The sequence below is a fragment of the Canis lupus genome, chromosome 32 (genome assembly GCF_048164855.1).
Source record: "Canis lupus baileyi chromosome 32, mCanLup2.hap1, whole genome shotgun sequence".
Classification (NCBI taxonomy): domain Eukaryota; kingdom Metazoa; phylum Chordata; class Mammalia; order Carnivora; family Canidae; genus Canis; species Canis lupus.
The window spans coordinates 21,027,299-21,050,683 of NC_132869.1; the positions used below are offsets into that span (position 1 = coordinate 21,027,299).

The following is a 23,385-nucleotide window of genomic DNA, read 5'->3' on the forward strand; positions in this document are numbered from 1 at the left end:
CTTGAAATTTTCTCCTCCTCTCTCTGTCCCTCCCACCACCCCCTGCTCAGACTCTCTTTAAAATATATAAATATGGGCAGCCCCGGTGGCCCAGCGGTTTAGCGCCGCCTTCAGCCCAGGGTGTGATCCTGGAGACCCGGGATTAAGTCCCACGTCGGGCTCCCTGTGTGGGGCCTGCTTCTCCCTCTGCCTGTGTCTCTGCCTCTCTCTCTCTCTCTCTCTGTATCTGTCATGAATAAATAAATAAAATCTTTAAAAAATAAAATAATAAAATAAAATATAAAAGAAAAATAAAAGAAAAAATAAATTAAAAATAAAATAATAAAATATATAAATAAATCTTTAAATGGTAAACTCATCTTCAACAAAGCAGGAAAGACTATCCAATGGAAAAAAGACAATCTTTTCAAAAAATGGTGTGGGAAAACTGGACAACATGCAGAAGAATGAAACTAGACCACTTTCCTACACCATACATAAAATAAATTCAAAATGGATAAAAGACCTAATGTGAGACAGGAAACCTTCAAAATCCTAGAGGAGAACACAGGCAGAAACCTCTGTGACCTCGGCTATAAACAACTTATTAGACACACTGCCAAAGACAAGAGAAACAAAAACAAACTACTAGGACCTCATCAAGATAAAAAGCCCTGCACAGTGAGGAAAACAAACAAAACTAAAAGGCAGCTTACAGAATGGGAGAAGATATATGCAAATAATATATGTGATAAATTATAAAGGACTTGCCAAACTCAACACCCCCCAAAAAGAAATTATCCAGTTAAGAAACAGGCAGAAATGAAGACACTTTTCCAAAGAAGACATCCAGATGGCTAACAACATATGAAAACATGTCTACATGACTTATCACCAGAGAAATACAAATCAAAACCACAAAGAGATACCATCTCACACCTGTCAGGCTAAAATTAACAATACATGAAACAAAAGGTATTAGTGAGGATGTGCAGAAAGTGGAACCCTCTTGTACTGTTGGTGGGAATGCAAATATGCAGCCACTCTGGAAAACTTTTTAATTTAAGAAAGTTAAAAACAGCTATCCTATGATCAATTGCATTACTAGGTATTTGCCCAAATGATACAAGCGATATTGAAGGGGTACATGCACCCCGAAAATTATAGTAGCATTATCAGCAATAGCCAAACTATGGAGAAAGTCCAAGTGTCCATTAACTGATGAATGGATAAAGAAGATGTGGTTTATATATGTGTTTGTGTGTATGTGTACGTATAATAGAATATTATTCAACCATCAAAAAGAATGCAATCTTTTCATGCAGTGACATGGATGGAGCTACAGTGTATTATGCTAAGTGAAATAAGTCAGAGAAAGACAAATACCATATAATCTCACTCATAAGTGGAATTTAAGAAAGAAAACAGCATATGGGAAGGAAGAAAACAAAAAAAAGGGGAGAGAGGAAACAAGCCATAAATATCTCTTAATGACAGGAAGCTGAGGGTTGATGGTAGGTGGAGGATGGGCTAGATGGGTGATGGGTATTAAAGAGGGCACTTGTGATGAGCACTGGGAGTTATATGTAAATGATGAATCAATGAATTCTACTCCAGAAACTGATCACTGTATGTTCACTAACAAAAATTTTTTTAAAGTTAAAAAAAATTAAAAATAATAAATCTTTAAAAAAACACTCAGTGGGACCTAGCAGGAAAATACAGCACATGAAATGCATGTAGTTTATCACTGCTGCATCCTGGAAACCCAATGAAATGGCAGTGAAGAAATTTAAAAAGGCTATAATCACAAGAATAGAGACTATGAACCAAGATGGCAACAAAAAGAAGTCAAGCCCATGCTTCCCTATGCCTATCCCCTCAACCTGAATAGCAGCAGCTCCCTTTCCCACTTAGATTTCCTGGATCCCCACTATTAGCTGAGAATGTCTTTGCAACAGGTCCTAATGGTTCTCTTCCAGTTTTTTTCCCTTTCCTCTTTATTCCTCACTAAATAAACAACTATGGGGGTGCCTAGCTGGCTCAGTTGGAAGAGCATGTGGCTCTTGATCTCAGGGTTGTGAGTTTAAGCCCCACACTGGGTATAGAGATTACAAAAAAAAATAAACTAAATAAATAAATAAACAACCATGAAGCTAACTGATGAAAGAAATCAATATTCATTAATTAAATATGATATATATCTGAGATTGTTTCAAAAGTCTGGGTAAGGTGGGGTAGAGAATATAAATAAAACAAGACTGTTCAGGCACCTAGGTGGCTCAGGTCGGTTAAGCATCTGCCTTCAGCTCAGGTCATGATCCCCGGATCCTGGGATCAAGTTCCATGATCAGAGCAGAGAGCCTGCCTCTCCCTCTGCCTCCCTGTCTCTTATGAAAAAATAAAATCTTAAACAAGAAAAAAGAAACAAGACTGTCCAACCTGACAATCACTGACATGAGTGATGGATACATATAAGAGTTCATTATATGGTTCTCACTTATTTGTAAGGTGTTTAAAATTTTCCTTAATAAAGGGATAAAAACAAAACAATCACTATTCCTACCTTCCTTCTGACACAAAAAATATGCCCACACATATGGGCCATTACAAACTGAGAAGCCATTTTGAAAAATGCTATTACATAAAGTGATTCAAATTGTAATGATGCTATGATAAGATACACTGCTAGGTCTTACCCTATTGGGGTGAAAGACACAATAAAGTACCTTTAAGACCGAGGACCTCATAGAGATATGTAAACTATACCTGGTTCCTTATTATTTACTTTTTTTTAAGTTCATTTTCTTTAGTACTCTCTTACCCAACATGGGGCTCAAACCCGTGACCTCAAGATCAAGTGTCGCACACTCTTCTGACTGAGCCAGCCAGGACTCAGGTTCCCTATTCTTTAAAGAATTAAACCACCAACCCACTCTCTAGGAATGGTCATCCTGGGGGGCACCTAGGTGGTGCAGTTGGTTCAATGTCCAACTTATGGTTTCGGCTCTGGTCATGATTTAGCAGTTGTGAGACTGAGCTCTACTTCAGACTGTGCGTAGTGAGGACTCTGCTTCAGATTCTTTCTCCCTCTCCCTCCTTCACCCCTCCCCTGTGGTGCTCTCTCTCTCTCAAAAATGGATAGTCTTTTTAAAAGAATGATCATCCTCATCTCAGGAAATTCACTCAAGAAACAAAGGGCCCAGGGTTATTTTTGATCACACACCCAGGCTTAAAAAAACACCAGTCTGTTATACACTGACCTTCTGTACTCTAAGCACTGAGGGTTTTTTTTAAAGACTTATTTATTTAAGAGAAGGGAGAATGAGCACACGAGGAGGGAGAGGAGCAGAAGGAGGAGACAAGCAGATTCCCTGCCCAATGTGGGGCTCAATCCCAGGAACCTGATATCACGACCTGAGCTAAAATCAAGAGAGGGTGCTGGGGCAACTGGGTGGCTCAGTGGCTGAGTATCTGCCTTAGGCTCAGGTCATGATCCCAGGACCCTGGGATCAAATTCCGCATAGGGCTCCCCGCAGAGAGCCTGCCTCTTCCTCTGCCTATGTCTCTGCCTCTTTCTGTGTGTCTCTCATTAATAAATAAAATCTAAAAAAATAATAATAAATCAATTAAAATAACACTTTCTAAAAAAAAAAAAAAAAAAAGAGGATGTTTAACTGAATGAACCACCGAGGCACCCCTAAGTATCAAGGTTTTGGAGTAAAATACTCATTTCTAATCTTTGATGCCTATTCTAGTCTGATACTATATGGCCTGAAAATAGATATATTGATATTTCCTGCATCCTAATAGAAGGTAAGACAAAACTGCAAAAATCAATATAGAGTAAATAAAGAACTACCACATTAATTTATATAAATGATGAGAAACAATGAAAAGCAGAATAATATCAGAGGCACTAAAACAGACATGAAAAGTTCACAGTGCTAACCCTGTATATCAATAGATACACATGCTCAAAGGGAAAATATTAACAGATGAGCTAATGGAGGAAAAGAATAGGTGAGAAAAAGGAGAGCAAAAATAAATAAATAATAGTTGAGAACTATACCTATTAACTGTGTCCTGGAGCAAGTTATTGGTGTCTATTACCATTTTCTCATTTGATTTATAGTTCCATTAAGAGTAAGGAGTAGTGGAGGGGAAAAAAAAGAGGAGTAGTGAAATTTCACTAAAAAGCTTTGGAAGCCCACACATTTTGGATAGAAACCATCTTGTATAAGTTTTCTTAGATATTATAGATCTATCACACTTGAAGAGATGGAATTATTTTAATAATTCAGCCCCTGAACTGTAAGAACGCCAGACTGCCACTTCTTACCATTCAAACACCATACACAATACCCACTGAGAAATGAAGTATTTACAGGAAATCTTTTGGATTTAAGAATTCAAAAAGCATATCTCCAGTTATAGTACCATGAGTTCAACTGCTTCTCATTTTCTGGTATAACTCAGCTTTAAAGCATCTGCTTAACCTACATTCTCCTTGATGAAAGGAAGATTAGAGGCCCTCCTTGAACACACACCATAACATACCAAAGAAAAACATTAATAGGAACGTAGTTCAATAAAAATCGCTCCTAGAAGTCAACAAGAGCAACTGGAAGGTACTTGTAATAAATTCTCCTTCTTGTATGATTTGTTTATCCATGGAACAAAGAGCCTGAAGGATTTTCTCTTGTAGGAAGTCACCAGAATGTAACCCACAGTACATATGGAGGTAGTCACTCTAAACACCAAACCACCATGCAACTTATTCTGAAGGAAGAAACTAATAATTTTTTAAAGCATTAAAAAAGTATAAGATTGGGAAAAAATGATGGAAAAGTGCCACCTTTACAGAGAAAAGGCTATATATTTTCTTCCTAAAAATATTCTGAAAAGACAATTCATTTGTCTATAAAACAAAAAAACAAAAAATCATTTTTAAAAGCTCAAGTTTCAAGTGACTATCCCCAGGTTTCACTTTACAAAAGAAAAAAACTAAGTACAGCCTGGAACAGTACCTTTAATTTTAACCTGGTTCGACCTTCTTCATCCAGCATTTCCTCGTCTTCAAATTCATCTTCATAATACTGAGGATCAAAAGGTCTACAAATGTTTTTAAAATAAACTAATTAATCATATTTTTAAAGAATATTGTTACAGCTAATAACAATCTCTCTATAATAGACACCATTATATTAAAAATCATATTATAATTAAAGTCATAATGGTCAAATATCTTCCTGTTCAACTTTAAGGAAGTATTCAAATCACTCCATCTTCTTAAAATTTGGTGTTAATATATACTGCTTGAAAAGCAAGGCTAAATATTCAAAATATTCTTACTTTTATATAAGTCGTCCAAAGAACAAGTCACACATGCTGTAGCTTTCCACATCATTTAAAAAAAAATTTAAATCTCATGAGAGCTTCCATGTTACTTAGTGAATAATACCCAACAACACTGTCTTAAAATGTTAGCTTTTCTAGATCCACAATGGCAGAGTGGACATTTGTAGTTTCTCTAGCAAATTTCACCACCACACTGGATTTCAGCTATTTCAGGGCTGAACTAATCAAGAACACCCAAAGGCCTGTGATGTCTGTTAATACATAAGAAAGTATCAAAATGCCATAAACAATTATAAGCATTAAAAGTAATGGTCCATGCTTTTTCTTTTTCTTTTTTTTAATTAAAAAAAATTTTTTTTGGTCCATTTTTTTTTTTTAATCACAGGATATGCTTGATTTATTTTTTTCAGAGACACATGATCAGTTTTCCATTTTGTGATCAGTCACCTCGTGTAAAATCAGAAAAATATCAACATTCCACATATTTCTATCCAACATGCAAAAACACTTTTAACTGATCCCCTTACCTGGGCTCTACACTGAGAAAGTTGGGCAGTTTAACAAAATATAAGTCATTTCCTAAATCAGTGTTTACTTTGGGTATTTCTACTTCTATTCTGGTCTCAGGAATTGGCTCCTCCTCCTGTTGATCCTGAGGCAATCCATTTTCATCCTAGTAAAAGAGTCTGAATTTTAGAATTTGAAAGATCTTAGAAATGGTCTATTCTAGCTCAACTTCCATACTTTAAATGACCGAGGTAGACAAGAAACATATTGAGACTCTGGAGCTAAAGCAGCCCTCAATCCCTATCTCTACCCACCCAAGCCCCCACCAAAAACCACAAGGAAAACAAGATCAGTTTGGAAGCATCAATATAAGAAAAGATCTCTTGTGATAAATCTGTGTTCTACATATTCACCAATAGAAGCCACTCTATCAATTAAAATCAAGGATGATTTTCAACACACTATACTTCTTGGCATGAACAAGAAAAACACTTAAATCAATGGTTCTCAAATCACAAATCCTTGCAGTCCTGTCTCTTCGGGTGTGACACCAACCTCATGCTAGGCAGTTGTTTCTTTTTTTCTTTCTTTTCATATCTAGTTTCTCCCAATGGTAACATTTTGCAAACTATATAGTACAACATCACTAACAGGAGACTGATCCCGATACAATCAGATAAAAAACATTTCCATCACCACAACGATTCGTATCACCTTTTCATTTAGCTACATCCACTTTGTTCTTGCCTTCACCCCTCCTTAATCTCCTTAATCCCTCCTTAATCTCAACCATTAATCTCTTCTCCATTTCTATAGTTTTGTCATTTTAAGAATACTATGTCAGTGGAATCACACAGCATGTAACCTTTTGGGATTGGCTTTTTCTCACTGTGCATATCCTGGAATTTCATCCAAGCTCTTGCGTATATGAATACTTTAATCTTCTTCATTGCTGAATAGTATTCCATGGTATGGATGTACTAGGGTAGTTATTTTACTCCCACTTATAAACAAGAGTTCCCTATAAAGATCATCTGTTCCTTGTATTTTCATATTGCAAATCAGTTAGCAACTTCCTCTTCTTGGTATAACTATGACTTGAAATCTCTGAAACATTTACTTGGCCTTCAATAAGAGCCCAGTTCACACTGGTCATTTTACTTACAACAGGTTGCCCTGGGGTAGGTGGTTTATCTTCTCCATCACTCCCTGAAGATATATCATCTGCACCTCCAAACAGATCCATGGTTCCACTGTTATCTTTAATATTGAGGAAAAATTCACAGTATTAATATCTATAATAAAGCTATCAGTTCCACATATTCCCAAGGTTTCTGGACCAGGACCAGAAAACCACACAGGAAACTGCCAGGAAACCGCCAAAAAACCACAACTCTGAAACCGGCTCTCAAAGATATGACCAGACTGCCTAGAGAGAAGGGGGCAAATTCAGTGAGGCAAAGCTGCACAGGAGCCAGGTCTTTTTCCCTTCATTTACTGCAACCTTGTTTTCCATTTTCCTTTATTCCCCAGGAGCCCAAACGTGCTCCTATAGTCTAGATAATCACATTTGGGACTTAAGCACTCAATACAGGCCTATCTACATATTCCCTCAAGTTTTAAACCTGCAGACCCCTGTCTACCATCTGAGGCAGAACTTCACCTAGGTTTGGCAAAACAACAACAATAATCTGTAATTAGTAAACCAAGGTGGGTAGAAGAGGTAAAAAGAAAGATAGGAGGGTGAGAAAATAGACTGCTTGCAACCAGGATTTTAGAAGAGTTACAATTACTGGCAATGACATAGTCTAGAATAAAACGCTACTGAGACAAGGTGGGAAGACAGATCACTGAAAAAGAAGAGTCAACCTATTGAAATGGCCCAAATCCAGAATATGGACAACACCAAATGCTGGCAAAAATGTGGAGCAACAGGAACTCTCAATCATTGCTCCTAGGAATGCAAAATGTTATGGCCACTTTAGAAGACAGCCTGGAAGTTTCTTAAAAAACTCTTACCATATGCTCCAACAATCATGCTCCTTGGTATTTACCCAAAAGAGTTGCAAACTTATGTCCACACTAAAACCTACACACAGATGTTTATATCAGCTTTACTCATAACTGCCAAAACTTAGAAGCAATCAAGATGTCCTACAGTAGGTGAATGGGTAAATTGGTACATCCAGACAATGGAATGTTACTCAGTGCTAAAAAGAATGGTCAAGACAGGAACAGACATGGAGGGAATACATATTACTAAGTAAAAGAAGCCACCTGAAAAGGCTACATTCTCTAGGATTCCAACCATATGACATTCTGAAAAAGGCAAAAACTATGCCAGTCACCAGAGATGAAAAGGTAGAACACAGAGGGTTTTAGGGCAGTGAAACTACTCCAGAGGATCCCAGCTGTCATACCATAATGATGGACACTTGTGATTACACCTATGTCCAAACACACAGAATGTCAATACCAAAGTGAACCATAACAAACTATGGGCTTTGGATGATAATGATGTATTAATGTGGGTTCACCAATTCTATCAAATGTACCACTCTGGTGGAAGATGCTGATAATGAGGGAAATTATGCATGTGTGGAGGAAGGAGGTATACGGGAAATCTCTGCACCTTCCTCCCAATTTCATGGTGATCCTTAAACTGTTCCTAAAAAAAAAAATAAAAAAAAAAAGACACCTGGATGGCTCAGCAGTTGAGCATCTGCCTTCGGCCCAGGGCATGATCTTGGGCCCCACATCGGGCTCCCTGTATGGAACCTGCTTCTTCCTCTGCCTGTGTCTCTGCCTCTGTGTCTTCCATGAATAAATAAATAAAATCTTGAAAGAAAGAAAGAAAGAAAGAAAGAAGAAAGAAAGAAAGAAAGAAAGAAAGAAAGAAAGAAAGAAAGAAAGAAAGAAGAAGAAAGAAAAGAAAAGAAAAGAAAAGAAAAGAAAAGAAAGCAAGCCATAACAAAAAAAAAAAAAAAAAAAAGGCAGCAAGGAAGGTCAGGGTACTGAAAGTTATCTATATGATAAAATAAAAATGAAAACCGCACCCACAAACACTCTCATGTCCCCCCCTCTTTTTAAATTTATTTGAGAGAGGAGCACCTGGGTGGCTCAGTGGTTGAGCATCTGCCTTCAGCTCAGGTTGTGATCCAGGATCCTGGGATCAAGTCATACATCAGGCTCCCCTAGGGAGCCTGCTTCTCCCTCTGCCTATGTCCCTGACTCTCATGAATGAATAAATTTATTTGAGAGAGGGCGCACACATGCATGTGTGTATGCACAGTGTGGGGGGTGCTGGGGGAGGCAGAGGGAGAATCTCAAATGGCCTCCCCATTGAGCACAGAGCCTGATGATGGCTTGATCGTAGGACCCTGATGAGATCATGACCTGACCCAAAATCAAGAGTCAAGACGCTTAGCCAATTGAGCCACCCAGATGCCCCTCATGTCCCACTTGATTTATTTTTTCCTAGTTCTTATCACCACCTGACATACTACATATTTACTTCCTGTGTTATTGTCAATCTCTCTACCCTACCCTGACCCCACCAGAATGTGGGTTCTACACGGAAAAGGCCTTTATTTGTTTTGACCATTGCTATATTCCCAGTGTCCAGAAGAGTACTATTGCACAGTAGTAGATGCTTAATAAATAACTGAATAAAATCAAAGAATGAATATATCTAATTCTAATAATCCACAAAGATGGTTAGCATCATCCCCTTTTATACATCAGAAAATTAAAGTGTAGTAAGTAATTTGAAAAAACTCATACAGCTGGAAAGGAAAGCCGTAAAAACCTTAACTTGGATCATCTGATAACTTTTCTTTCTTTTTTTTTTTTTTAAGATTTTATTTATTTATTCATGGGAGACAGAGAGAGAGGCAGAGACACAGGCAGAGGAAGAAGCAGGCTCCATGCGGGGAGCCTGATGTGGGACTGATTCCAGGACTCCAGGATCACGCCCTGGGCGGAAGGTGGATGCTCAACCACTGAGCCAGCCACCCAGGGATCCCTGGGTCATCTGATTCCAAAGCCCAGGCACATAACTACTAGCTACCTTTAAGTAAATCCCAAAGCTTGCTCTTCTGCAGCTGTCTCCTTTTCTCTAGTTGACCCTCTAATTACTTGCTTTAGTTACAGTATTACTTATGATAATTTATATAAGCTATATAGCATTAAAGTCTAATTACCATTCAGCACAATGATGGTTGTGCATAAACAAACTATCAAAATTATATTTAAAGAAACGTTTAACATCCTTATTGTATAGCAATCTGCCATTTGAAACAGTCACACATAGGGGCACCTGGGTGGCTCAGTCAGTTAAGCATCTGACTTTGGCTCAGGTCATGATCCTGGGGTCCTGGGATTGAGCTCCACATCAGGCTCCCTGCTTAGTGGCGTGCCTGCTTCTCCGTCTCCCTCTGCCTCTCCCCACACCAGCTCATGCTCTCTAATGAATAAATTCTTTTTCAAAAAAAAAGTTCCAGGGGCACCTGGGTGGCTCTATGGTGGAGTGTCTGCCTTTGGCTCAGGTCATGATCCTGGAGTCCTGGGATCAGATCCCACATCAGGCTCCCCATAGGGAGCCTGCTTCTCTCTCAGCCTATGTGTCTGCTTCTCTCTGTGTCTCTCATGAATAAATACATGAAATCTTAAAAAAAAAAAAAAAAAAAAAAGTTCTCAGGCACCTGGGTGGCTCAGGTCATGATCCCAGGGTTCTGGGATGGAGCCCTGCTTCAGGCTCCCTGCTCAGTGGGGAGCCTGCTTCTCCCTCTCCTTCTGCCCCTCCCTACCCTGCTTGTGCTCTTCCTCTCACCCTCACTCTCTATCTCAAATCAGTAAAATCTGAAATAGTCACACATGGAGATGAGTAAGTCAATCTTTTATCCTTACAACAAACCTCCTTACCTAACCCTGGGTTTTTATGAATTCTTCATCTAACGCACAGCTTGAAGAATCAAGTTCTTTATGTTATTAACTTGTTAAGGACTTGATGGTACACCTGGGTGGCTCAGCGGTTGAGCGTCTGCCTTTGATTCAGGGAGTGATCCCGGTGTCAAGGATCAAGTCCCACATTGGGCTCCCTCTGCCTGTGTCTCTGCCTCTCTCTGTGTGTTGCAAATAAACAAACAAATAAAAAAATAAAATCTTAAAAAAAAAAAAAAAAAAACACTTGTTCTTAAGGACTTAAGAACAAATTGTCCTAGAACTATCAGTATTCAAACCAAAGAACTGAAGGTTACCACCTCAACCAGAGACTTAGCCTCCTAATAACATATTCATCTCCCTATAAATGAAATGTGGTTGGGCGGGGCGGGGGGGGGGCTCCTGGCTGGTTCCATTGGAAGAGGAGGAGACTCTTGATCTCAAGGTCATGAGTTCAGGGCCTGCATTGAGCATACAGTTTACATTAATAAAAAAAAAAAAAAAAAAAGTCTCTTCTTCAACTGATTAAGCACAGTTTCTAATATGCATACAACTTCCCTGTGTACACCAAATATATCTACACTCTTTTTTGTGGGTTTTGCAGTCTGGGGTAAATGCCTAGAGTTGGCAGTGCACTACAGTGTAACGCAGAGAGACAAGTATATACATATGTATGTAAAAGAAGCAACTGGAATACCTTTTGGTACCTCGGTGTCACTATCTGCTTCTGAGTCAGAGGCAATTGCATTCTTGCGTTTCATTCGTAAAACTTCATCTTCACTATCACTGCCTCTTGCAGATTCTGTAAGAGTAGAATTTTAGGTTCTTCATAATCACAATCATTTCTTTGAATTCTGTGCTTTAAAAGGAACAGTGGGGATAAACCAATTGTGGTACAGCCTTATAATGGAAAACTACTCAGTAACAAGAAGGAACTATTGATACATGTAACAATTTGGATGAATCTCAAATGCCTTATGCTAAGTGAAAAAAATCTAAATGAAAGAATAAAGGCTACATACTAGATGATTCAATTTTTCTGATGACTTTCTCAAAAAAAACAAAACTGCAGTGATAAAAAGAGGTCAGTAGTTGTCAGGGGTGGAAAAAGGATGGGACTAAAAAAGGGATAGAACGAGGGAGTTTTTCAGGGTGACAGAACTGTTCTGTGGTGGTGGTTACACAAATCTATACATGAATTAACATTAATAGAACTGTATATACACATACAAACAGTGGTTAATTAAAACAATTAAAGTAACATTGGTTTCTATAAGCAGAAAAACTTGATAGAATGAGAAAAGTAGTAAACTTATGACCTAATTTATATGACTCATTACAAAAAAAAGAAGTAAAAATATTGCCAAGGAAGAGATAAAGTTTATCTTTGAACAACATGGGGGCAGGGGCACAGAGTCCTCCCCTCATCCACTCACAGTCAAAAATCCATGTATGACTTTTCAAAAACAACTAATACTCTACTATTGGCTGGAACCTTCCCGATAACAAATAGTAGACAGATATTTTGTATGTTATATGTATTACATGCTGTAGTCTCACAATAAAGCTAGAAAAAATATTAAAATAGTAAGAGAAAATACATTTACAATAATGTACTGTATTTAATGAAAAACCACGTAAGTGGACCTTGTGGTTCAGACCCATGTTGTTTAAGGGTCAACTGTATATCATTAGCTCTGGATGGTACAATTGTTCACCTAATTGTAAACTTCAAGAAAATCACTGTTGATGTAGGGAAGAGTTAAGCAGACTGACAAACTGTAAGATCCTCTACCATAACCCTATTCTTGTGTTAGTCTGCTAGTATTGGGTAATGCATGAGCTTTAATGATTCTGCTACTGGTAAAAATAACTCTATAAAGAACTGGTTACTGAATATTTATTGCAGCCCTGTAGTCCAGATCGATCTATATCCATCTCTTCAAAATTTTCTGGCCTCTTCTTGTAAATAATGCCAAAATGTGGTCTTGAGTGCTATCCTATGAGGTATGTATGACAGGATTAAAGACCTCCTCCCCCATATTTAAGCTAAAACAGGATCAACATGTAATTATAATCAATCACATATGGAAACGAAGCAATCCAAGAATTACTTGAGGAAGAATTCTAACCTAATCATTTTACAATATAATGAAACAAGACCTCTAAATTTAATATTCTATATGAAGAATGTGTTAACTTGAGAATAGTGTAAATGGCTATTATAAAAGGTGGTCAAGAAGCCAAAGTTTGGCTATGTGTTTTCTATAATCTCTAAGGAATAAATATTCTGACCAAAATATATCTCTCTAGGAAGATGCACGTATCAAGCTACGATAGTTCACTGAGATCATCCAGCCATGTTTTCACATTTTCTGGATGTTCTACTCTGCAGGCAACCTCCTGATACTATCATTTGGCATCTAATGTCGATTTTCCCCAAGGGCAAGGATACAATGGACAAGAGAGAAATAACCGATCCTCTTGAAACAATTTTCCATCTTGATTTTTATAAACTAGTTTGTAATGCATTTGATTAGTCTAAGTGAACTCCTTGGAGCCTAATTACGTCTGGATGATCAAATTTTGGGTCTCAAAAAACTGAGCTGGAACATATTTACACCTCAGTACAGCTACCCTATGGAGGTATTTCAAGAGCACTGCTTTTTCCCCCAAGCAAATCTATTCTCACCTGAGGCATGCTTCTCAGTTACCCACAGAAAAAGAACCAACTCTATTCATTATCTAGCTACTTAAGCACCATACATCTTTCCCTAAGGCTGTCCTTTTTTTTCTTCTTCTTCTTGACCTATCATCAATTAACAAATGAAAAAGGATAGAAATAATAAATGGATTAGGAAAAAATGTTTAAAGCAAAATGTATAATTAGAAAAGGCTGAAATTGAGGGACAGAAGAGAAAAACAGGGTACTAAATAAAAGTGGGAACATAGAATAAATGGGCCACTGCTGCATCTGGGTGCTTGTACTAAACCATTCTGGTTCTCCTAAATGCATTCATTACCCGATTTATGATCCTGTTCCTCTTCATCATCTGAATGCCTGTGTTCTTCGTCTGAAGCCTGTGGCCTTTCATCATCAGAATTTTGCATTTTCTCCTCATCAGACATTTGCGGCCGTTCCTCATCATCAGAATTCTGTTTCTCATCATCATTATCAGAAGCTGCTGGCCGTTCATCATCAGAATTAGCCTTCTCTTCCTCAGACAGTTGTCTCTCATCATCTGAAAGCTGAGGCCTATCCTCATCATCCGTGTTCTGAATTTTCTCATCATCATCAGAATTCTGCAGCTTATCTTCATCAGATCCTTGTGCCCTCTCTTCATCATCAGAATTTTGTAACTTTTCATCATCTGACTGGTCACTTTTATCTTCTCTGTCCCATTTTTCATCATCTGAATGTGCTTTTTCAGAACCTTCTGCTTCTGAGTGATGGCTCCCTCCATCTGACCTATGACCTTCATCTTCATCATCATTATGGGCTTCTGATCCACTGTGCTGATCTACATCTGAGGGGTCATTATCTTCATGATCAGAACGCTCAGAAGCTTCTGATCTATTGTCTGATCTTTCAGAGTGATTATCACTCCCACTGTGATGTGAGGCTCCCTCATCCTCACTGTCATCTCCAAACAGTTCCTTATTACTTGGCTTTCCTGAATCACCCCTTTCATCTTGATCGCTTTCACTTCCAGAGGCATTACTGCCAGATGCAACATTGTCTTGATCAGAATCCGAGTCTGATCCAGAATCAGAATCTACGAGATCATACAAATACAGGGTGATGTCAGTGAAAATGACAGAGTAAAGAACACCAAAAGTCAATCGCAACATAAAGCAACAAAAACACATGTTAAAAACTGTCAGAATCAATTTTCTCTCTACTCAGGAAACTAATCAAAAGTTAGAACAACCAGGAGTATGCTTAACAAGAATAAACAGCTGAATCTCAATAAAACTTTGCAGTGTTTTAACTTGTTCCTCCACCCCAAATCTCAGCTCCCCAGCTCAATAATGCCTTAAAGATAACCCAAATTCCTGGGGCACCTGGGTGGCTGAGTGGTTGAGCATCTGCCTTTGGCTCAAGTCATGATCCTGGGGTCCTGGGATCGAGTCCCACATCAGGCTCCCCACAGGGAGCTTGCTTCTCCCCCTATGTCTCTGCCTCTGTGTGTGTGTGTGTCTCTCATGAATAAATAAATAAAATCTTTAAAAAAAAAACAAAACCAAATTCCTGGTACATGGACCACTACTAGAGGGAGCAGAGGGACCTCATTCACAAAGAATCATGGTTGTTTGTTCTGATCTACCCGGTGGATCAAGAGAATAGCTCAAAGGTCTGATTTTAGCTCACTTAGGACTTCCTCAGTGCTGAAGCAATTACCCAAGAATGTCAAAAACATTTACAGGCAAACATATTAGTTGCCTCTGCCTTGGACAATGGATAGTAGTAGTCGGAGCAACTAAAAAGCTTGGGAGGAAAGGCTAGAGATTTACATACTAGGGGAGTAGGGGCTTTTAAAAGCTCTCACAGGGATCCCTGGGTGGCGCAGCGGTTTGGCGCCTGCCTTTGGCCCAGGGCGCGATCCTGGAGATCCGGGATCGAATCCCACATCGGGCTCCTGGTGCATGGAGCCTGCTTCTCCCTCTGCCTGTGTCTCTGCCTCTCTCTCTCTCTCTCTCTCTCTGTGACTATCATAAATAAATAAAAATTAAAAAAAAATAAAAATTAAAAAAAATAAAAGCTCTCACATATTACTAGAGATCTTGAAGGCCACACACTTGCCCAAGGGTGTGGACATGCTCAGGAAAGAAGTGAGAGGGCACTAAGCTCTCACTTCCAGCTGACTTTCAGGCTCTGCACAAGCAAGAAATGAAGGCAAAAACAGGTGTAACTGTCCAGTTGAGTGTTTAAAGCATGTCCAGTACAGAGAGCCAATCAGCAAAGCCTGGGAGGGGTTTTTGTTTTGTTTTTTGCTTTTAGGCCTAGGCATTTTGGGAAAGTCCAATCACAAGCTGACCACTAAGTTAACAGGACAGATTTTAGTGGCCACAAAAAGACTGTGCACTTTACTGAATTAGTTCAAAAAAATCACTAAACAATAACTATTACAACAAACAACAACAAATTCTGAGGAGGGGAGAGAATGTGTTTTCCTGAGTTTCCACATTATAATACTCAAAATGGCCAGTTGTTAACAAAAAAATGTAAAGAAATGCAAAGAAACAAGGAAGTATGGACCATATATATGAAAAAAAGGCCAGAAACTGTCCTAAAGAATCCCAGACATTGAAAATGTCTTACCAAATAGAGAATATCAATAAAAAGACAGATATTTTTTTTAAAAGATATTATTTTAAAAGAGCCAAACAAATTCTGGAGCTGAAAAATACAATAAATGGAGTGAAATTTTCACTAAGGGAGCTAAATAGCAGATGTAAGCAAGAACAATCAGCAAACTTTTTTTTTTTTTTAAGTTTTATTTATTTATTCATGAGAGACACAGAGAGAGGGGCAGGGACATAGGCAGAGGGAGAAGCAGGTTTCTCCCTGCATTGGGGGAGCCAATGTGAGACTTGATCCCAGGACCCTGGGATCACACCCTGAGCTGAAGGCAGACACTCAACCACTTAAAAATAGGTCATTAAAGGGGATCCCTGGGTGGCTCAGCAGTTTGGCGTTTGCCTTTGGTCCAGGGCGAGATCCTGGAGTCCCGGGATTGAGTTCCGAATCGGGCTCTGGCATGGAGCCTGCTTCTCCCTCTGCCTGTGTCTCTGCCTCTCTATCATGAATGAATAAATAAAATCTTAAAAAAAAAAAAAAAAGTCAATAAAGATCAAGTGAGGAACAGAAGAGAAAAAAATTAAGAAAAATGAATAAAATCTATAAAATTTGTGGGATATCATCAAGTGTACCAACATACACATAATGGGAGTCCCAGAAGAGAAAGGGCAGAAAGATTATTTGAAGAAATCATGGCCAAACACATACCAAATGTGATGAAAGGCATTCAAGAAAATCAGTGAATGCCAAATAAGATAAAGAGATCCACACCTACTCACATCATTATCAAAGTGTTAAAAAGAAAAAAAAAAAAAAAAAGAATGCTGAAAGCATCAAGAGGAGCAACTTGTCCCATACAAGGAATCCTTGGTAACAATGATTTCTCATCAGAAACCATGGCATATTCAAAGCACTGAAAGAAAGACTGTCAACCAAGAATCCTATTCCCAGTAAAACTATACTTCAGAACAAAGTGTATGAGTGACATAAGAGGAAATAGGTAAATTAGACTTCTTCAAAAAGAAAATTCTCTATGCAACAAAAGACATTATCAAGAAAGTGAAAAAACAATAAAAAAAATGGGGGGATATCTGCAAACCACATATCTGCTAAGTGTCTAATATCCAAAATATATAAAGAATATTTACAACTCAACAAAAAAGGCAACCAAATTAAAAAATGGACAATGACATTTCTCCAAAGTTATACATACAAATATTTGGCCAATGAACACATGAGAATTTGCTCCACCTCATTAGTCATTAGGAAATGCAAACTGAAACCACAATGAGATACCACTTGACACACATCAGAGATGGCTACATTAAGAAAAGAAGAAATGTAGAGGTGCCTCGGTGGCTCAGTCAGTTTAGGATCCAACTCTTAATCTCAACTCAGATATTGATCTCAGGGTTGGGAGTTCAAACCCCATGCTGAGCTTCACACTAGGCATGGAGCCTGGGGAGGGGAGGGGAGGGGAGGGGAGGGGAGGGGAGGGGAGGGGAGGGGTTGGGAAGGGAAGGGAAGGGAAGGGAAGGGAAGGGAAGGGAAGTTAACTATATGTTGGCAAGGATGTGAAAAAAATGAAACCATGAACATTGCTTGTAATACTGTAAAATGGTCCAGGCACTGTGGAAAATGGTTCGCTTACTTGTTCCTCAAAAAGTTAAATAATTACCATAGGACTCAGCAATTCCACCCCTATGTATATGCTCAAAAGAATTGAAAGCAGACACTCAAATACTTGTACACAAATATTCATAGCAGCACTATTCAAACAGTCAAAAGATGGAAATACTGTAAATGTACTAAGTGCCTCTGAATTGCTCACTTTAAAGCCGTTAATTTTATGTTATATGAATTTTACCTCAATAAAAACAAATTGGCAAAATTAAGACATTCCCCTATAAACAAGAGTTTGTTGCAAGTAAGCCTGCCTCCTAAAGGTAGCACTTCTAGTTGAAAAGATGACAGCAATTTGAATCCACATGAAGAAATAAAGAAGAGTAAAGGTAACTAAATAGGTAAGCATAAAAGTCAATATCAAGGTACTTCTGGTAGCTCCTTTTTTGATGAGGTTTAAAACACAGTAACACAAAACAATAATCATAAAACCACATTACTGGGGAGACAATGTATAAAGATGTTAGTTTGTGGCAATGACAACATGAGGTAAGAGAGAATGAACTGTAGAAAAAACTGTTTACTACTAAAATTAAGTTGGTATTAATCCAAACTAGATTATAAATTAAAATGTTATTTGTAATCACCAGAGTAAATGCTAAGGAAAAAACCCTAAAAACTATACAAAAAAAAATAAGAAATCAACAGTACACTAAATGAAAATCAGTCTTAAAAGACTGCAGTAATATAGAAATTGAAGAACAAAAAAAGATATGATATATAGAAAACAAAATGGCAGAAGTCCTTATCAGTAACCATTTGAAATGAATTAATTTCACCAATTAAAAGGCAAAAATTGGCATTTTAAATTGGATCATTTTAAAAATGATCCATCCATATCCTTTCTACAAGTCTCACTTCAGAACCACATACCCAAAGAGGGTGAAAGTGACAAAGATATTTCATGTAAATAATAACCAAAAGAGTGCTAAAGTGGTCATACTAATATTAGACAAAATAAATCTTAACACAAAATTGTTAGGACATTATGAAATGATAAAAGTGTCAATGTGACATAAAGATATGTTATGCAGACACCTAAAAACAAAACTGACAGAACTGAAGGGAGAAACAGTCCAAAGATAATAGCTGGAAACTTCAATATCCCACTTACAATAAGAGCCAAAACTAGACAGAAGATCAATGAGGAAACAGAGGACTTAACACTATAAACCAACCAGACATAATAAAACACTCCACCACCACCAACAGAGTATACATTCTTCCCTCCAAGTGCCCATCGAACATTCTCCAGAATAGACCGTATGTTAGGACCCAAAACAAATCTCAGTAAACTTAAGAAAGTTGAAAACATATGAAGTATTTTTTCTGACCACGATGGAATGAAACTGAATTCAGTAACAAAGGCAAATCTGAAAAATGAACAAATATCCGGAAATTAAACAGTGCACTCAAGAGCTCAAAGAAAGCACAAGGGAAATTAGAAATATTTTCAGATAAATGAAAACACAGGATACCAAAAAGTAAGGGAAGTAGAGAAAGCAGTGCTGAAAGGGAAATCTTAACTGTAAACACCTACATTAAAAAAGAAAAGTCTCAGGGGAGCCTGGCTGGGTCAGTCCGTTGAGCTCTTAACTCTTGATCTCGGAGTTGTGGGTTCAAGCCCCGTGTTGAGTGTAGAGCTTAAAAAAAAAGAAAACTCTGAGACTGATAATCTAACCTTTCATTTTAAGGAGCTAGATAAAGGAAACTAAACCCAAAGCAAGCAGAAGTTAAGAAATAAAAATTAGAGTAGGAATCAATGAAATTGAGAATAGAAAAATAATCAATGAAACAAAAAATTTGTGCTTTGAAATAGTAACAAAATGGATAAACCTTAAGCAAGACAGACCAAGAAAAAGATGACTTAAATTACTGATAGTGGGAACATTAATACCAACCTTACAGAAACAAGGATTTAAAGAGAATACCATAAAAATTCTATGCCAGCATATTACATGATTTAGATAAAATGGATTAATTACTATAAACAGACTACCAAAACTGACACAAGACAAAACACAAAATCTGTATAGGGCTGTAACAAGTAGAGTTTGAATCAGTAATCAAAAAATTTCCAACAAACACAGGGCACCTGGCTGGCTCAATTGGTAAAGCATGTGACTCTTGATTTCAGGGCCCCAAGTTCAGGCCCCAGTTGTGTGTGAAGCCTACTTTAACAACAACAACAAAAAGAATAAATAAAGAAATGCCCAGACTGGATGGTTTCACTGGTGAATCCTATCAAATGTTTAAAGAATTAATGCCTATCCTTTTGAGTCTTCCGAAAACTTGAAAGGGAATACTTCCTAACTCATTCTATGAGGCCCACATTACGCTAATACCAAAGCCAAAAAAATGATGTCCCACACAAAGAAAAACTACAAGGGTGCCTGGGGGGTTTAGTGGATTAAGCATCTGCCTTCGGTTTAGGTCTTGATTCCAGAATCCTGGAATAGAGTTCCATATTGAGCTTCCTGCTCTGTGGGGAGCCTGCATCTCTCTCTGCCTCTGCCTCCCTCCCTCTCTCTCATAAATGAATAGATAAAATCTTAAAAAAAAAAAAAAAAACTATAAACCAATATACCTTTTGAATACAAATGCAAAAATACTAAACAAAATACTAGCAAACTGAACCTAGCAGTATATTAAAAGGATATACACTATGACCAAGTGGGAGTTATCCTAGGAAGGAAATGGTGGTTCAACATCAATGTGACCATACTAACAGACTAAAGAAAAGTGAGCATCTAAAGTGATGCAAAAAAGGTATCCGACAAAATCCAACACCCTTTTGTGATAAAACTGCTCGACAAATTGGGAAGAGAAGGGAATTCCCTCAACCTGATAAAGGGCATCTACAAAAACCATAGCTAACACATGTAATTGTGATAACACGGATGCTTTGCCCTAAGATCAGGAACAAGACTAGGATGTCCATTCTTACCACTTCTATTCAACATTGTACAGAAAGTTGTAGCTGGGGCAATTAGGCAAGAAAAAGAAAAGCACCCAAATTGGAAAGGAAGAGGTAAAACTATTTGTATTTGTAGATAACATGAGCTCATATGTAGAAAATACTAAAAAAAAAAAAGAAAAAAATGCACACACACAAAAACAATTAGAGCTAATACAGTCAGCAAGGTTACAAGATACAAGACTTGACACACAAAAAATCAGCTGTATTTCTATATGCTAGCAATGAACAATCCAAAAATGAAATAATGAAATTAAGGTAACAATTTCGCCTGCAATAGAATCCAAAAGAATAAAATACTTAGGAATAAATTTAACTGAGGTCCAAGACTTCTACAATTAAAGCTACACAACAGTGCTGAAATTAAAGACACCTGGGACAATTACATATAAAAGAAACACGTTGGACCTAGGTAAAGATTCTACCCATTACAGGGCAAGAGATTTGTCAGGTGTAGTTATTTTCCACAACTCCCTTAGTACGGGGAGATAATGAAATATGCTAGGCCTAACAGGCATTACTGTGTCACAGACCAACAGCAACCTTCAAAGCCAGATTTGGAAGTTAATTCTATAGCATCCCATTATCTAATGGTAACATGGAAGAAAGCAGCAACAGACTCAAACGAAAGTAAAACATGAAGCCCAGAGAAGCAACCATTTCCATGCATCACTTCCCCATACACCGAGTTTGCCATAGTTAAATAATGAAGGGTGCACTTCACTAAACCATTGCTTCTACCCGTCCAACTATCAAGTAGGTATTAAGCACCCACATAAGACGGTGGGATATGGGGGAGACAATCTTTTCATCATTCTATTCCCAACACCTAGCAAAGTAGCTGGAACAGGATATGAGGCTCAATAAATATTTATTGAATGAACAACTTCACGACAGTGAGCCATGGGATAGTGCACATGGAACTGCGCCTTGAAAGGCAAATGGGATACTGTCAAGTAAAAATGAGGGGGAAATGAAACAACAGTATACAAAACTTTATATTTCCAGGTTCATTCTGCCTAGAACCTCCTGGATACCCACCTCCATAGAGCCCTCACGTTAGGTTTCTATCTAGGGCTCCCCTTCACTATACCCTAAAAAACACGAATAAACTGGAGTTAGAGGAAAAAAGAATAATAACACTTTGCTATATTTAGATACGTTACTTTGACGGGTGCAAGAATTTTGAACTTGATCTTGGGGCCCTTAACTCCCATTCCTCTATCTTTTCTTTTTATCTCTAAGATCTATTTACTTGACAGAGTGCGAGCGTGCGTGCACCGGAGGGAGAAGCGGTCTCCCCGCGGAGCAGGGAGCTCAACGCGGGGCTCGATCCCAAGACCCTGAGATCAGGAGCTGAGCCCAAGGCAGATGCTTAACCGAATGAGCCACCCAGGCGCCCCTCCCATTCATGTTTCAAATTCAAACTACAGTCCTTGTGCCAGAAGTACTTTCATGCATGCACTAATGAATTCTTTATTTCTCCTCTGCAAGCACTGATCCCATATGCTCTCCAATCTAATACCATACAGTCAAGAAACTGCAGTTTTTGCACAAGCTCTCAGAAGACACATTGTTTCCGGCGCGTAACGCCTAGGGAAAGCCCTAACCGCGTTATCCTGCCAGTCTTCCCCGGCCAGACATTTCAAACTCCGCATCAGGCCACACTCTGGGCTCAATCAAGCGGGTTTTCCGAGCCCCTCTGCAGATTCATCCGTGTCATCCCCCTGTTCCCGAGCACCTAAGGTCCATTCATTCGCGGGGAGCTCTCACTCTGCGCTGGCTTGTGCAAGCAGGACAGAGCAGGACCGCAAGGTTCCTCCGCGGGCTGGGCAGGCTCGTCGGCGCCCCACACGCCCCGAGCCACCGCATGCTCCACGGACACCAAGAACCCCGAGGCTCCCGCTGTAAGCCGCTGTGTTCCCGCCAGCCGCGAGGCTGGCACCGCCGGGAGTGCAGGGGGCGCTGAGGAAGGAGGAAGCGGCGCCGCTCGCCCGCAGCGCCCAGGGGTTCGCAGACCCGGAACTGGACCGCCGTCGGGCTCCCACCGCAGAAACCCTCCGCGCATCCCCCTCCGCCCCCAAGCCCAGCCGATCCCACCTTTACGCTCAGCATCGCTGTCGGCGTCGCTCCCGAAGAGGTCCTCCATATCCGCCATTGCCCCGCACGTCTGCCGCTGCCTCGGCCGGGGGCGGCTCCGCGACTCTCTTTACGGCAAGGAACCAACGAAACGCGACAGTGTCGCAAAGACTCATAAACGCTCCTTTCCTTCTGTGACCCGGTTTTCCTCTGCAGTGGGAACCTCTACGTGAACGCTGTTCTACGTCCGCTCAGGGGACAAATCCCGCCCTCTAGTCGGCATCCGTAACTATTTGCAAGGACTCTCGCCGAGGGCGGGGCGTCCCCGGTCGCGGTCGCGGTCGGCGGGGTGGGTGGTGCTTGAGCGCTCGGCTGAAGGGCCTCGGACCTAGTTAAACCTGCCACGAGTCGGGCCCGAAGTCCTTTGTTTCATGTTGACCAGCGATTCTCCAAAGGAGAGCTCCGAAGCGCTTTTCCTGTAGGTTGTGTCTCCTGCTCTTTACCGTATTAGTCATGAAAGCAATTAAATTCAAATATTAAGTTTAAATTCAAGGTG

General features: G+C 39.2%; 1 protein-coding gene across 1 annotated transcript in view; it reads right to left on the bottom strand.

Annotated features, from left to right (window-relative positions):
- The window catches only part of LOC140622784 (RNA polymerase-associated protein LEO1), a 36,880-nt gene extending 13,745 nt beyond the window's left edge, over positions 1-23,135 (bottom strand). Inside the window, exons 1-6 of the mRNA XM_072808520.1 lie at positions 22,851-23,135; positions 13,812-14,564; positions 11,486-11,590; positions 7,013-7,107; positions 5,868-6,013; positions 5,010-5,094 (exon numbers count right to left, since the gene is read on the bottom strand). Coding sequence (XP_072664621.1) covers positions 5,010-5,094; positions 5,868-6,013; positions 7,013-7,107; positions 11,486-11,590; positions 13,812-14,564; positions 22,851-22,908 — 1,242 coding nt within the window. The 5' untranslated portion in view covers positions 22,909-23,135. The remainder of the gene's footprint in view (positions 1-5,009; positions 5,095-5,867; positions 6,014-7,012; positions 7,108-11,485; positions 11,591-13,811; positions 14,565-22,850) is intronic.
- Positions 23,136-23,385: the final 250 nt, after the last annotated feature.